This window comes from Astyanax mexicanus, chromosome 22 (assembly GCF_023375975.1).
Source record: "Astyanax mexicanus isolate ESR-SI-001 chromosome 22, AstMex3_surface, whole genome shotgun sequence".
Classification (NCBI taxonomy): domain Eukaryota; kingdom Metazoa; phylum Chordata; class Actinopteri; order Characiformes; family Acestrorhamphidae; genus Astyanax; species Astyanax mexicanus.
The window spans coordinates 23,094,474-23,108,906 of record NC_064429.1 but is presented as its reverse complement, the minus strand read 5'-3'; the positions used below and the strand labels follow the sequence as shown (position 1 = coordinate 23,108,906).

General features: G+C 34.0%; 1 protein-coding gene across 2 annotated transcripts; it reads right to left on the bottom strand.

Moving 5' to 3' along the window:
• Nucleotides 1–3,799: 3,799 nt before the first annotated feature.
• On the bottom strand, nt 3,800–12,688 carry LOC103027322 (natterin-3). Of its 2 annotated transcripts, XM_007253846.4 has the most exons (5): nt 12,605–12,688; nt 6,491–6,579; nt 5,840–5,931; nt 5,263–5,380; nt 3,800–5,090 (listed from the first exon to the last, which is right to left on the bottom strand). In XM_007253846.4, exons 4-5 carry the CDS (start codon nt 5,378–5,380, stop codon nt 4,009–4,011), a joined length of 1,200 nt encoding a protein of 399 aa, XP_007253908.3. In that variant the 5' UTR covers nt 5,840–5,931; nt 6,491–6,579; nt 12,605–12,688; the 3' UTR covers nt 3,800–4,008. The 2 variants fall into 2 exon arrangements, with proteins under 2 accessions (XP_007253908.3, XP_022523356.2); XM_022667635.2 differs by lacking the exons at nt 6,491–6,579; nt 12,605–12,688 and having other exon boundaries at nt 5,840–5,935.
• Nucleotides 12,689–14,433: the final 1,745 nt, after the last annotated feature.

Genomic DNA, 14,433 nt, shown 5'->3' with positions numbered 1-14,433 from the left:
CTTGTGATCACCCATCTTCCTCTTGATTATATTGCAGAGGGTTTCAATTTGGTAAAATCTAAGAAACTCATAATTATTAAGTGGTCTCTTATTTTTTTCCAGAGTTGTACATGAATAAAACGACTGATACCACTTACAGCCTTTTCTTCAATTAAAAGAAAAACAGCTTGGTCTCAGAATAACAATAGTAAGCAAATGCAGTAGTCTTAAAGAATGCATCAAGCACCCCATTGAGATAATTAAAGAAACAGGGCATCCTACAGCCCTGCTCACCTGAGGGGGCATGAGCAAGCAAAGGTGCTGAGACAGGAAGTGTGATTAATGGGACAGGGCCTCAGATGGCTGCTGCAGTATAATAAGAAGATTAACCCGAGTTCAGTACTGAACTGCCGCCTTTTTATCAATCACTGTTTATCACACAAAAACACAAGTGGATCTCTGATCTCTGAGTTGCATATTATCAGTATTTATGACTGATAATGAAATCTGAAGACACAAAGTTCTGCACCCGTGGGTCAGTGTTTGTAATATAGGACATGATTGGCAGATTTTATCATAGTTTCCTTTTGCTGATTTGGCTGAGGAGGTAGAGATGATTGTGTGCAGATAGTGCTTAAAGATAGACTATATGGACAAAAGTATTAGGACACCTGCTCTTTTATTGGTTCATCCAAAATCAAGGGTATTAAAATTTTGTTTTTCCTGCATTTACTGGGAGTCACTGTCTCCACTGCCCACAGATTACTTATTTTTTTATGGAAGGAAACGTTGATTATTGTACAATAATTGTACAATAGTGCTGTGATCCTTTAAATACAGAGTTCATACACCTTGGTTTTTAACCAAGAAATTTCCATGCCTTCGAGGCAAATGTTCATGACCATGTTAAAACATCAGTGCAGACAAGGACAATACAACCAGAAATCAACTAGAACTATAATCAAAATTGATTACAGTAGGCCTAATATTAATTTGAATGAAAAAAAGAAAATTTCTTGAAGCAATGTTGACACAATCTTCAATAATAAAATATGTGTCAAATCTTGAGAGCTCCATTGTGTATGGCTAAATTACTGACAAGACTCATTTTTTTATTAGCTCAAAATAGTTTTTCTCTCTTGATAAATAAAAAAACACAAAATCTTTCAAAAAATAAAAAGACTTTTCCAAAACTTTCTGGGTATTTGAATTTTTCCAAAACTTATTCAGGCCTGGAAATTGTCATTTTGAAATTCCATGACTGTACGAACCCTGTAAATCTTTTTATTGACTGTTTTATACAGATGTCAGTTTATGTTTATTTTTTCTAAAATGGGAGCTGGTACAGTGGTCACTAGTTTACTGTGCAAAACTACAAGAAATAGCATGAAATTTCCAACATCAAAGTATTATTAAGCGTTATTATTCTACAAAAACTGACAGGATAAAGGAACTTGTTGCTGTTATTTCAACTTTTAACCTTTAACCATTGCTTAAAAAAAGAGCTGATGCCACTTGCACGTCCCTATATAGCCAGTAACCTGGAATTCCAGAAAGTTTAAATGACCATGAACTACTACCCATAGAGATGGTCAGGGTAAAACAGCTGAATATGTGAAGATACACAGGTATATCACACGTACTGTTTTCATTGTTTAGCCTAGCAACCCACTGGGTATTCTTCTAGTCAGCATTTAGAAGATGTAGCTGATACAGAGATCAATGAGTATATTATGAATGTTTGGCTACTCTTGAAGAAAGTGCTTTTTTTACTTAGATGGCAAAAAAATAGTAAATGCAACCTCTGCAGCATACTTTCATTTCTTCAATATTTTCTTTTGAAAATGTCAATGAACAGCTAATGTTTATATTAAATAAAAAAAATATAGAACCAAAGAAATTAACACCTTTCCAGTTGCAGTTTCCAGCTGCCTTTTAATTAACCTTTCTAACAATCCAACAAAAAGTTCCCTCTGCTATTTTTTTGTTACATTACAAGCTGAGGAGCCGAGCTGCTTTGTAAGCATCTATTATTTAGGTTCTCATTCAGGTCAGGCATTATTCTAATCCGCTTTTTTTAAGGACACAATTTGGGGTTCTGACATTACTGCAGAAGACATTTAGATTAAATAAGAATCAGAAGTGGTTAAGCACTGAAAGCAAACTGTACCCAACACTGCACATGCTTTTCATCCTCTTTTTTAAACTATACAGTACTGTGCAACTGTTTTAGGCATCTAATACAGTAATATACAAAAAAAAAAAACACCATTCAAACCACAGATTCAAAAAAACATACAGCTCTGGAAAGATATAAGAGAGACCACTTAAAAATGTTCAGTTTCTCTGATTTAACTATTTAAATGTATTTATATGTTTGATTAAAATTAACATTGTGGTTTTCTTTGTGCCAGGAGTATAAAGCATTAAGATCACCCAAAAGCAGTGTGAAAGACTGGTGGAGAAGAGAGAAGCAGTGATTAAAAATCAGGGTTATTCCACCAAATATTACATTTCTATACATTAGTATTTTTTTCCTAAATGAAAATGAAACTTGTTTTCTTTGCATTATTAAAGGTCTGAAAGCACTGCATTTTTTTGTTATTTTAATAATTTCTATTTTCTGAAATGTCAAGAATGTATAGAATAAATTAACAATGTTCACTTTACTTAAACATATACCTATTAATAGTAAAATCAGATAAATTTCTCATTTTAAAATAGTCTCTTATTTTTTCTAAAGCTGAATAAAGAGAATGTCTTGCTTTAGATTAGTTCATATTCTGTAAACTAGTCTGAAGAACAAAGTTTGGTTTCAGATTTCTCTTAGATCCCTCTAGCCAGAATGGTAATGTATTTAATTTAATGACCATCTCTAACTATAATAAGCAATAACTATAACATTAGAATCAATCAGGAAAGCTTTAGAGATATAAAACCAATACTTCTTGTATGAATGTTTTTTTGCATTAATTCTATTAGTACTTTACTGAGCATAATACACATTGTAATGTTTTTTTCACTGTTAAATTAACAGTTAAAGTGGCCCTAGAGAACTATACTGATTCATATTTATATGTCTAATATTTTAATGTTTAATATATAGTAGTAACATACTGTGAACCTCAAACACTGCTGTATCTTCTATACTGCTGTTTATTTTATTGTCTTATTGTAAAATCAGCTTTCATGTGTCTTTAAAATTCTTGTAAACATGCCTACAGTTCTCTTTTTTTCTTCTCAATAATTACTACTCAAGTCATATCATGATATGTTTTGATCTGTGATGTATTTGGAAAATGTAATCAAAATATTATTGAGAAAAATGTGTGTATGTGTGTGTATCAAAATACATACAAATAACTCGCTGTGTAGTTGTCTCCAAATTGTATAAAGCAAAGTTCGACATGAGCACGGACTTTAAATTCACCAAGACAACAATTATTGTCTGCACTTGTTTTGAGACCACAGCAGTGTAAAGTCTGCTTCAGGGTTTGTGTGATAGGTCATCACATAATTGGCACCTCTTTATCAATGAATATCTTTAAAAGTCAGACCATCAGAAAGACTATGGACCATCCTGGGCGTAAACAATGTCTTTATGATCCTTATTAACACATTTAAACATATGCTGTTCATTAGTGGTGCCAATATGAGTCATGACTATCAACTGATTTTTTCTGAAATGAATGTATAGATTGTGTATCTTTTGTAAAAATACTGTAATTTAACCAATACTGACATTGGTTTGGACATTTATGTGGGTATTATTCACATATCCATATATCAGTGTGAAACACAGATTACTACCAAACAAACATTTATTTATGTTGGTGCTACATTTATTTCAGTGTTAAAACAGGTCACATTAAAACATTATAGGCATTATCAGTGTTGTTTTAACTCTTTATTTTTTTGTCTTTCAGAACTAAATAGGTTCACATTAAGATATCATGTTCACCCTCATACACAAACTGAACAGATATACAGTATATAATGTTCATACTTAGTATGAGTCTATGCATGCATTTATTGACATGGCTTGGCGTCTGCAATAGGCTCACAGCGGTCCACCACTGCTCTAACCTCTCCGATCTGCACGCCATCGTAGATGCCATTGATGGAGGTCCACTGGGTCTCACCATTTGCGTATGTCCGGCTCAGTCTGGCTTTGAAGGGGATATCTGCAGTGATCTTGCGTCCCTCCATGCGTGCAGAGCAGGAGTGGTTGGGGGGCACAGATAGCTGGATGGACACCTGATGGCTCAGAGATTCTACCAGGGTAGTTCCTCGGTTAAACTGCAGGGTCTTCTCTCCAGTGAACTCCACTCCAGCAGTGCCAATCAGTGGGATCTTGGCGGTGATGCCAGCTGTGATACCAAGCATGGTGGAACGTCCAATGTTCCAAGTGCTTTCCACCTCAGAAACCTTAGAGATGGTCACTGTCTTGGTCACAGCCTGACACTCATTGTTGCTGACACTAGAGATCCTCATGGTTTCGGGTGGGTAATGGAACAGTTCAACCTCATTGATACCATACTCTACATGGGAGATATGCTGGCTGTAGGCGTCCTTGTTAATGGCTAGAACATCATACTTCTTATACCAGTACTCATCCCCTTCCCAAGGCAGGAAGAAGGCTTCAAACTGAGGTACAACCTTGCCAAGCCCATACTTGTTCTTACCTACAAAGATGCCAACGCCCCCACAAGTTCTAACAGCATAATTAGGCACAGATCCATATGACCCAGCCTTCCACTCTAGAAACTCAAAGTTATCTACATTGACTAAGACTTCAAACTCAGGGGCATGGTATTCTTTGTTGCCCCAAGCGTAGTTGCAGTACGGGCCTTTGCTAGGTGTGTAGAAACCTGCTTCGCAGTTGTACTTGCAGATGTAGTCGGTACGCTTGGTGTACCCATTGTAGATGCCAACTGCACCATTGGGAAGAGAGCCATCCCAGCTGGTCCAGTTAAGATTGACGTTGTCGCCAAACAGGTGCGAGAAGCTGACAGGTTCCTGGAGCTCTGGAGGTGTTAGGGGGCCAACGACTGGAGCGTTATCAGAAAGCTCTGGAACTTTACCCTCTATGAGGGGGTTCAGAAGAGGTGCTGTATTCAAAAACAGAGAGAGAGAAAGAGAGCACATCAACTTTATGGCATTTGTAAAAGAAGTCTTTGCAGTAAAAAATAAATCTATACAAATTTGTTGTCTTTCAAAAGTGTAATTTATGGATAAAAACAGTCAATAATAATTTAACTCAAGAGATTTTAAATACATTACGTTTTTCAGCATGTGTTGTCTGCACAACGATCTTTTTCAGGTTGCTTGGTGGTTTCTCAGCAGCAAGGGCACAGAAAGCCCCAAACTGGAGTATAGCGATGACGGCAAACAGCTTCATCTGCAAAGAGCACATGTTCCACAATTTTTCAATATTTAAAACTGAATTTATTCTCAATATCTTAATGCTTCCAATACTGCATATGAGAGCATATACACAGCAAATAAAGTAAAATAATCTAATAGATCTAATCTAATAAATGATTTTTTTCATCTGATTGTTCATCTGATTCTTGGTTGCAAATTTAAGTGAAAAGTCAGATTTTTTGCTTGATTTAAATCTTACTTAACCCATTTAAAGACTTGCTTATTTTAGGAAATCTTACTAAGAAAATTTCCTTACCTCTTTGCCATTTTTTTGCTTAATTTAAGCATATACTTTTTTTTAATTTACATATATTCGTCTATTTTTTGCCAGTGGATTTTTTTTGCCATGTAGTCAGGTTTATCAGGTACCTAAATAAAAATAACCATGCACAATCCTCATGCATTTAAGTAGTATATTAAAAAGTGCACATACCTTTGCTGTCTGACCCTTCTGTGCCAATCATCCCAGCAGCTCAGGCTTATATAGTACTTTTATGATCTCTTGAGTCGTAAATCCCAAACCTCCTATCTCACAATCACACACACACACACACACACACACACACACACACACACACACACACACACACACACACAAACACACACAAACACACACAAACACACACACACACACACACACACACACACACACACACACACACACAGATATCTCTGTTACTGTGGCAACTAATAATATTGCAGCAGAATATAAAAAGTAAGACTTTCAAAAATAAGACCTGAGAACTGAATATTTCTTAGTATCAAAACATTTAAACTCTCTGAAGCTTAATTCTCATAATAAGCCCCAATTTCAATGTCTGCTCCAGAAGCATATCGGATATTAAGATTTTACCTCTGTTTGGGGATTTGAGCACTGGTTTAAACAATATATGGTGATACAAGGCATTCTCAAGTCTATCTTCTATTAATACCAATAGCCTGTTCACCTTCCTAATGTTCAGCCAATGTAATCCAGTTTAACTTTTGTTACATTCTCATTTCTATTAATATAATAAGGTTATAAATGTACACTTACTGCTTTAGTCAGAACAGCTGCATTAATTTCCATTTATTTCAACCCTACCTTTATGCCACTCCAACGCTCAGTACTTTTTTCCCCTTTGGTTTTGTGGTCAGCAGCATCATGTACTTTGTGCTTGGTGGTCTCAGAGTCTGAAACACACAAAGAATGAAAGGGAAAAAACTTAAATTGATCCAATAATATTTCTAACTCTAATTCATTTTTAAATAATTTATAAATATGTTAAAATACATTTCAAAAGAATTAAAACACTGTTTACTATACAAACTATTTAAATCATACATATCTGATTTTATTTTCTCAAAATCTTTAACTGAGTATAAAAAAATGTCCACAAATCAGTGTAAAACAAGTTGCCATTGACCCCCCCCCCCCCCCTTTCCCCAAAACATTCAAGTTATTTTCCTGAAAAGGATTTAAATACCTACTGAAAAAAATCTAAACACATTTTAAAGGGTTACAAATGCTTTTGAAATTAATTCAAGATTTTTTTCAATTTCAATTTCCATTTAAAAAGACACTCTCAGCCCTTTAGAAAACGATTCCTAACATTTTTCAAATGCATCAATATTACTCTGAATAAGCTCTGAATTTGCTTTGGAAAAGAAATCCAAACACATAGAAAAACAGCTTAAATGTTTTTGGAAAAATCTTAAATCTTTTTGAAAAGGACTAAAAGCTAGTTTGAAAAAAAAGTTAATTATGAAAGCAATTTAAAATCAAATATCCATATAAAATCAAAAGTAGCCCAGTAGCCCAAAATAATAAAAAAAAAAAGATTCAAGTTTTTTGTACCGCCTGTAAAAATGATTGAAATTATTTTGGGGGGAAAAGAAGTAAATCTGCTTTAACAAAAGATCTGAATGATTTACATTTCTTCTTAAAAGGATTAAAATTAATGTTGGAATAGATTCCAATCCATTCTGAAACCAATGCAAATCCTTTATGAAAATTATTTAAATGCTTTTGAAAGAGATTTTACAAAGATTTCTAATGCTTTTAAAATAGTCAACACACTAATAAGAGATTCAATGACTCCTGGAAAATACTAAAATTGATTTTCAAGTCATAAAATATACACATTAAAAGGATTTAAATCCCTTTTTTTTACAAGATGAAAATAGATTTTTTAAAAATATTTAAATCTTGTAACTAAATATTCAAGCCATTTGGATGCAAATCATTTCTGAAACGAATTTAAATAGTTTTTTTTTTTAATAATAATAAAAGGTCTCGTCTGAAAACAATTCAAAATACATTTTTACAGGATTCCAAACGCTTATAAAACTATTCATATAACATCTAAAAATTATACAATAGCAGAGTAAAAGTATTCGATGTAATGGGAAAAAGTAAAAAGTTAATGGATAGACATTTAAACTATAGACATTTAAACTATTTTTGTGTTGATATCTCCATTGTTAATGTATTAAGGATGTGTTTAAACCAAAACCCAAACGTTTTTAAAAAAGGATCTTTAATAACAAAATAAAAGAGATTCAAACTTAAAATCTTGAAAACACTTGGAACAGTGATTCGAATCAGTGATCCGAATCTTTTCCCAACCTGTTCGAATCAGTGATTCGAATCTTTTGGCGATTCGTTTTTGCTTGACAAAAAGATTCAAATCACCTATTTGAATCACCGAAAATGATTCACATAGCGGGTTTGAATCACTTAAAAAGATTCAAATAACTGATTCGAATCACTTAAAATAATTCAAACACGCAGGTTTGAATCACATTTAAAAGATTCGAATCAATGATTTGAATCACTTCGGAGAAGATTCAAAATATTGATTTGGATCAATGTAAAGGTTCCAAATTACCTTACCAGCAGCAAATATGCAAACACCTCAACATTGCGAAGACTTAAATCAAATATGAAATAGTGTATTGTTGAATTATTTACACAATTTTAGGCTAAATTTCAAACTTAAAAATTCTATTAAATGCTATCTTGTACTGGTTGTCTAGCATTGTTTAAAGTGAATCTTAGAAATGAATCGGTTGAATTGGACGGCCTATTGATTAAGACGACTGACTAATTTTTATATAAAATAGTGGGGCTTTAATATAACGTTAGCGTCGTAAAAAAGCTACAAATAACCAAATCCCTTTTGAGCTAGACTCAATTTACTACTCAAATTAACTCCGGTAAAGTTGGTTTCATATTCGCATATTCGGATTTCTTTCTTCAATAGCTTTTGAACTGTGTGTGCAAAATGGTTAATACTTGCTTATTTTATATGCTGACATCCAAAGCAAGCAGCTACAACGTCTTTCCCCTCTCAAACATCTGCCTTTAGAAAACCACAGAACACATTGTCGTCTATGGGCTGCCGCGACCTGCACGAGAGCTAAGGGACCGTCTACAAACTACTCGACACAGCAAAAAGGCGAATGAAGATGGGCGGGGCAAATGCTTTATGCTTCATTATATGAAAGTGTAGTGTACTTTAGTGTTTTTAGCTGGTCACAAATGACAAGACTTCAGGAGTTCCTGACAATATTTTTTTATAATAATTGTTTTGTTAAAAACAATCTAAAAATATAAAGGTTACACTCATTTTTTGTTCAATTTGTAACTGTTTTTAAAAAACCTTTTTAAAAAATATTTCATAAAGTATTTCATTCTGATTTTGTGACAAAGTTTCAACTGAGTATATATTTTATCAAATAATCACTTGTAGCCCATTTTGCAAGTCTTACTGTCATTTGACCTGCAGTTCAACAGAGGGCTTTCAGGGTTTCTTTTTCTGTTTTACTGTTGATAGTAATACTGTCATTGGTGGGTAGTAACCATTGGTTTGTTTAATTTTAGTTGAGTATACAGAACCGTAATTAAACCATGTAAGAATTGTCAAATGATAGTATTAAAAGGTTTACATTCTATTGTGACTACTTCTGAAATAAATATTATGAAATATAACTAATACCTCTTCACTTGCACAATTGTTTCAGCAGGTGGCACCAAAGTTGGACAATTATAAATGTTACTGTCTAAATATTTGAGTTGTATATTTAACTAATTTTTGTTTAATGTTATTTTTTTTCTTCTAATACATTTTTTATTTATCTGTTTCTTGCTGAATCTTTGTTGTAACAATATCAATTACTTCCAATACCTTGTTTACTTTGAAAAGCTCTTAGTGTTTTGCAAATGAGCCTTTATGTAAACCAAAGCAAAAATTTCTTGATGAAATCTAACGGTTGCTGAAAATACTGACTAGGTGTGGACTGCACACATCAAGTTATATCAAGTCTAACCAACATGACATACTACAACTATGATATTGGTCAATTTAACCCTTGCTGATTTGTAGCAACAGTTTTTTGTGAATTAATTTCAATAGCTTTTGAACCGTTGAGGGTATCACAACAGAACAAGTTGTATTAGATCAAGTCCCACCCACATGACATACTACAACTCTGATATTGGTCAATTTAACCCTTGCTGATTTGTAGCAAAAGGTTTTTGTGAATTAATTTCAATAGCTTTTGAACCGTTGAGGGTATCACAACAGAACAAGTTGTATTAGATCAAGTCCCACCCACGTGACATACTACAACTCTGATATTGGTCAAATTAACCCTTGCTGATTTGTAGCAACAGGTTTTTTGTGAATTAATTTCAATAGCTTTTGAACCGTTGAGGTTATTGATACAGAACAAGTTGTATTAGATCAAGTCCCACCCACATGACATACTACAACTCTGATATTGGTCAAATTAACCCTTGCTGATTTGTAGCAACAGGTTTTTTGTGAATTAATTTCAATAGCTTTTGAACCGTTGAGGGTATCACAACAGAACAAGTTGTATTAGATCAAGTCCCACCCACATGACATACTACAACTCTGATATTGGTCAATTTAACCCTTGCTGATTTGTAGCAACAGGTTTTTTGTGAATTAATTTCAATAGCTTTTGAACCGTTGAGGGTATCACAACAGAACAAGTTGTATTAGATCAAGTCCCACCCACATGACATACTACAACTCTGATATTGGTCAAATTAACCCTTGCTGATTTGTAGCAACAGGTTTTTTGTGAATTAATTTCAATAGCTTTTGAACCGTTGAGGGTATCACAACAGAACAAGTTGTATTAGATCAAGTCCCACCCACATGACATACTACAACTCTGATATTGGTCAATTTAACCCTTGCTGATTTGTAGCAACAGGTTTTTTGTGAATTAATTTCAATAGCTTTTGAACCGTTGAGGTTATTGATACAGAACAAGTTGTATTAGATCAAGTCCCACCCACATGACATACTACAACTCTGATATTGGTCAAATTAACCCTTGCTGATTTGTAGCAACAGGTTTTTTGTGAATTAATTTCAATAGCTTTTGAACCGTTGAGGGTATCACAACAGAACAAGTTGTATTAGATCAAGTCCCACCCACATGACATACTACAACTCTGATATTGGTCAATTTAACCCTTGCTGATTTGTAGCAACAGGTTTTTTGTGAATTAATTTCAATAGCTTTTGAACCGTTGAGGGTATCACAACAGAACAAGTTGTATTAGATCAAGTCCCACCCATATGACATACTACAACTCTGATATTGGTCAATTTAACCCTTGCTGATTTGTAGCAACAGGTTTTTTGTGAATTAATTTCAATAGCTTTTGAACCGTTGAGGGTATCACAACAGAACAAGTTGTATTAGATCAAGTCCCACCCATATGACATACTACAACTCTGATATTGGTCAATTTAACCCTTGCTGATTTGTAGCAACAGGTTTTTTGTGAATTAATTTCAATAGCTTTTGAGCTATAAGTATTAACCATTTTGCACACACAGTTCAAAAGCTATTGAAGAAAGAAATCCGAATATGCGAATATGAAACCAACTTTACCGGAGTCTCAAATTACTTCTATTGAAAATATTTTAAGCCACAAAAATATTCACATTAGTTTTAAAATGATTCAAATCATTTTGAAAACGATTCCTGATGCTTATTAAAAGAGTATCACTCTAACTAGCATGAAATTAGTGAGGCTTTTATTTAGAGTAGTGAAAAGCTACAAATGTATCACAGTGAACCCGGGGGAAATGCCGAGATACCCCTCGCTGCAGAACCACAAGTCCAGGGGGTGGGGCTGGATCTGATCCAAGGGGTGGAGCCTGACCTCCTGACCACCCATATCTTCTTTTCATTGGTTTTAAGTCATCGCATTTCAATTCGTCGTTAAACTTAACACGTGTCGCTTACGTTTCCCGACCAGGACTTATTTTATCTTATCAAATAAATCCTGGAACCCAACCTTAAGACTTTTACCGTTTATAGATCAAAATGTTATTTGCTACGTAGCACATTTAAATCACACAATACAGATTTAAAAGAAGGAACATGTCTGTGATTACAAACATAATAAAATGCTGTACATTTCCTATATAAATATTAACTATTTCATTTTTTATCTTTAATAAAAAGGGCCTAAAGACAAAATAAAAAATAAATAATTAAAATAAAGGATGCCAATGAGTGTCTTATCTACCAGCTACCATGTTCATTTATTATTACAGATATTAATACACAATCAAAACGGCGAACAAACAGAAGCAATCAGATTTTCAATTAAGTAAAATCACCCAACGAAACTAATTAATAGTATTAGCAAAATGAAAATGTGTCTATTATGAACTTACTTTCACGTTCGTGATTGTTTACTTGACTCCGAAAGGCGAGTGAGTAAAACCGGATGGGGAAGAGTCCGATCTGCTTCAGACCAATGAAAACACGACGTAGGAAGAGTTGGATCAGATCCAGCCCCACCCCCTGGACTTGTGGTTCTGCAGCGAGGGGTACTTGGAAATGCCTGAAACATGTAACGTTAACCTAGGTTAGCTAAGGCTATCAAACGAACAAACACAGCAGCTAAATTATATTATGCTAGCTAGGTTAACCTAGCTATTTTACTGCCTAAACGTAAGTGTTATCTAATGCCATTAGTTAAAGTATAATGCTTTTCCCCACCTAATTAAAATATAACAAAATAAAAATACAAACTATAAAAACTGAGAAAGGCGTCGGTTATCTGTTTACTGATCAATTTAAACCAAATGTACATAAACATCCGCAATGTAATACATAATTTTACACTGGTGTATCTTTCAACTAAATTCTCTCTTACCGTGCATTATTAATTCCATAATGTTTCCTTTGGAGCGAGAATAAACCCGAGCTTAACGCCAAGCACGCAGAAATACTAAGTCGATGACTGTGGGCGTGGTCTCTGTGGGCGTGGCGAGGACTATATGGGCGTGGCTCATTTTGCGCGTGTCAATCAAAGACTACCCTCAAATACAGCTCTTGAAAAATATGAGATCACTTCAGTTCCTGAATCAGTTTCTCTGATTTTGCTATTTACAGTTATACGTTTGAGTAAATGAACATTGTTTTATTCTATAAACTACGGACAACATTGCTCCCAAATTTCAAATAAAAGTATTGTCATTTAGAGCATTTATTTGCAAAAAATAAGAAATGGCTGAAATAACCAAAAAAAGATGCACAGCTTTCAGACCTTAATTAATGCAAAGAAAACAAGTTCGAATTTATAACATTTTAAGAGTTCAGAAATCAATATTTGGTGGAATAATTCTGGTTTTTAATCACAGTTTTCATGCATCTTGGCATGTTCTCCTCCACCAGTCTTATACACTGCTTTTGGATAATGTTATGCCACGTCTGGAGCAAAAATTCAAGCAGTTCATCTTGGTTTGGTTTGGCTTGTGATCATCCATCTTGCTCTTGATTATATTCTAGATGTTTTCAATTAGGTAAAATCAAAGAAGCTCAATTTTTAAGTTGTCAAATCTTTTCCAGAGTCTGTAAAAATATGGTTAAAATATTGATGTCTGATATTGTCTGCATTAAATGACAGGCTAAAAACATATTTGCATTTTGGAGGTAAATAAATAGTATAATCTTTTTTTGTTTTGTTTAACAAGGTTTAAGATGGTTGAATCTGCTCTGGAAATGATTTTTAAGACAAAAAAAAAAACAATACAATTTGGGTCTCATTGCTATAAGACACCTTTTCCCTAATAGCAAAGAACATTTAATAAGCGTTAATTTTTTTGGTTGCATTATATCTTTTAAAGTTTATGATGGAAAAACAACCTTTATTTCACATTGCCTAATAGGCATCAATTAGTGTTGAAATGCTGACATTGAATCAGTGTTTATTTAAAGGTTTTGAACGGTTAAGCTCATGAGCTCTTCAACACTCACTATAATAATGCTTTTAGGTGAAAGTTGTTAGACATAATTTTGATAATTATGGCTATAAGAAACGAATACAAACAAGACAAGATTAAATGTAAGTAGAGTTTATTACAAATCATACATATAAAACCATAACATTGAATCAATGTTGTATCAACGTAAAATCGATGTGCATAAATAAATCAGTTATGATGATGAACGTTGTTTCAATTCATTAACGATGAAAAATTAACGTTGATTATACATCATTTTGCTATCTGGGTTATTAACTAGATAAACACGCCAAGTTCACCGGAGTCAAGGAATTTCCGAAGCGCGGATAGCTTGACTCCGGTGTAAATTCAGAGCCAGCATGCTTGGATGTTACATTCAAATGGCCCTCAAGGCCTTTATTACCCGATGTGTTCAGATAAAGGACCAATATGTAACATTTCACTTATAATCAATATGTAATTTTCAGTAAATGATAAAATGATCAGGATGTATTCTCAGATATTAAGGAAACATGTTGAGTGAAAGCACTGGCAGCTCTTGTCATTAGGGCTTCAGCAGTAAGTTTCTATTTTAAGTTCACTCTTTCCCGGATTTTGTGTCAGTTTTGTCCTCTGACTCCTCCTGCTGCTCATTCCCCAACACTAACTCCACCCCCGAGGTTGCCAGCACCCACACTACACTACAGCTATCTGTGCTACAGCAAAGGAGCTACCTAGCAGGGCTGGTTTAGTTAAACCT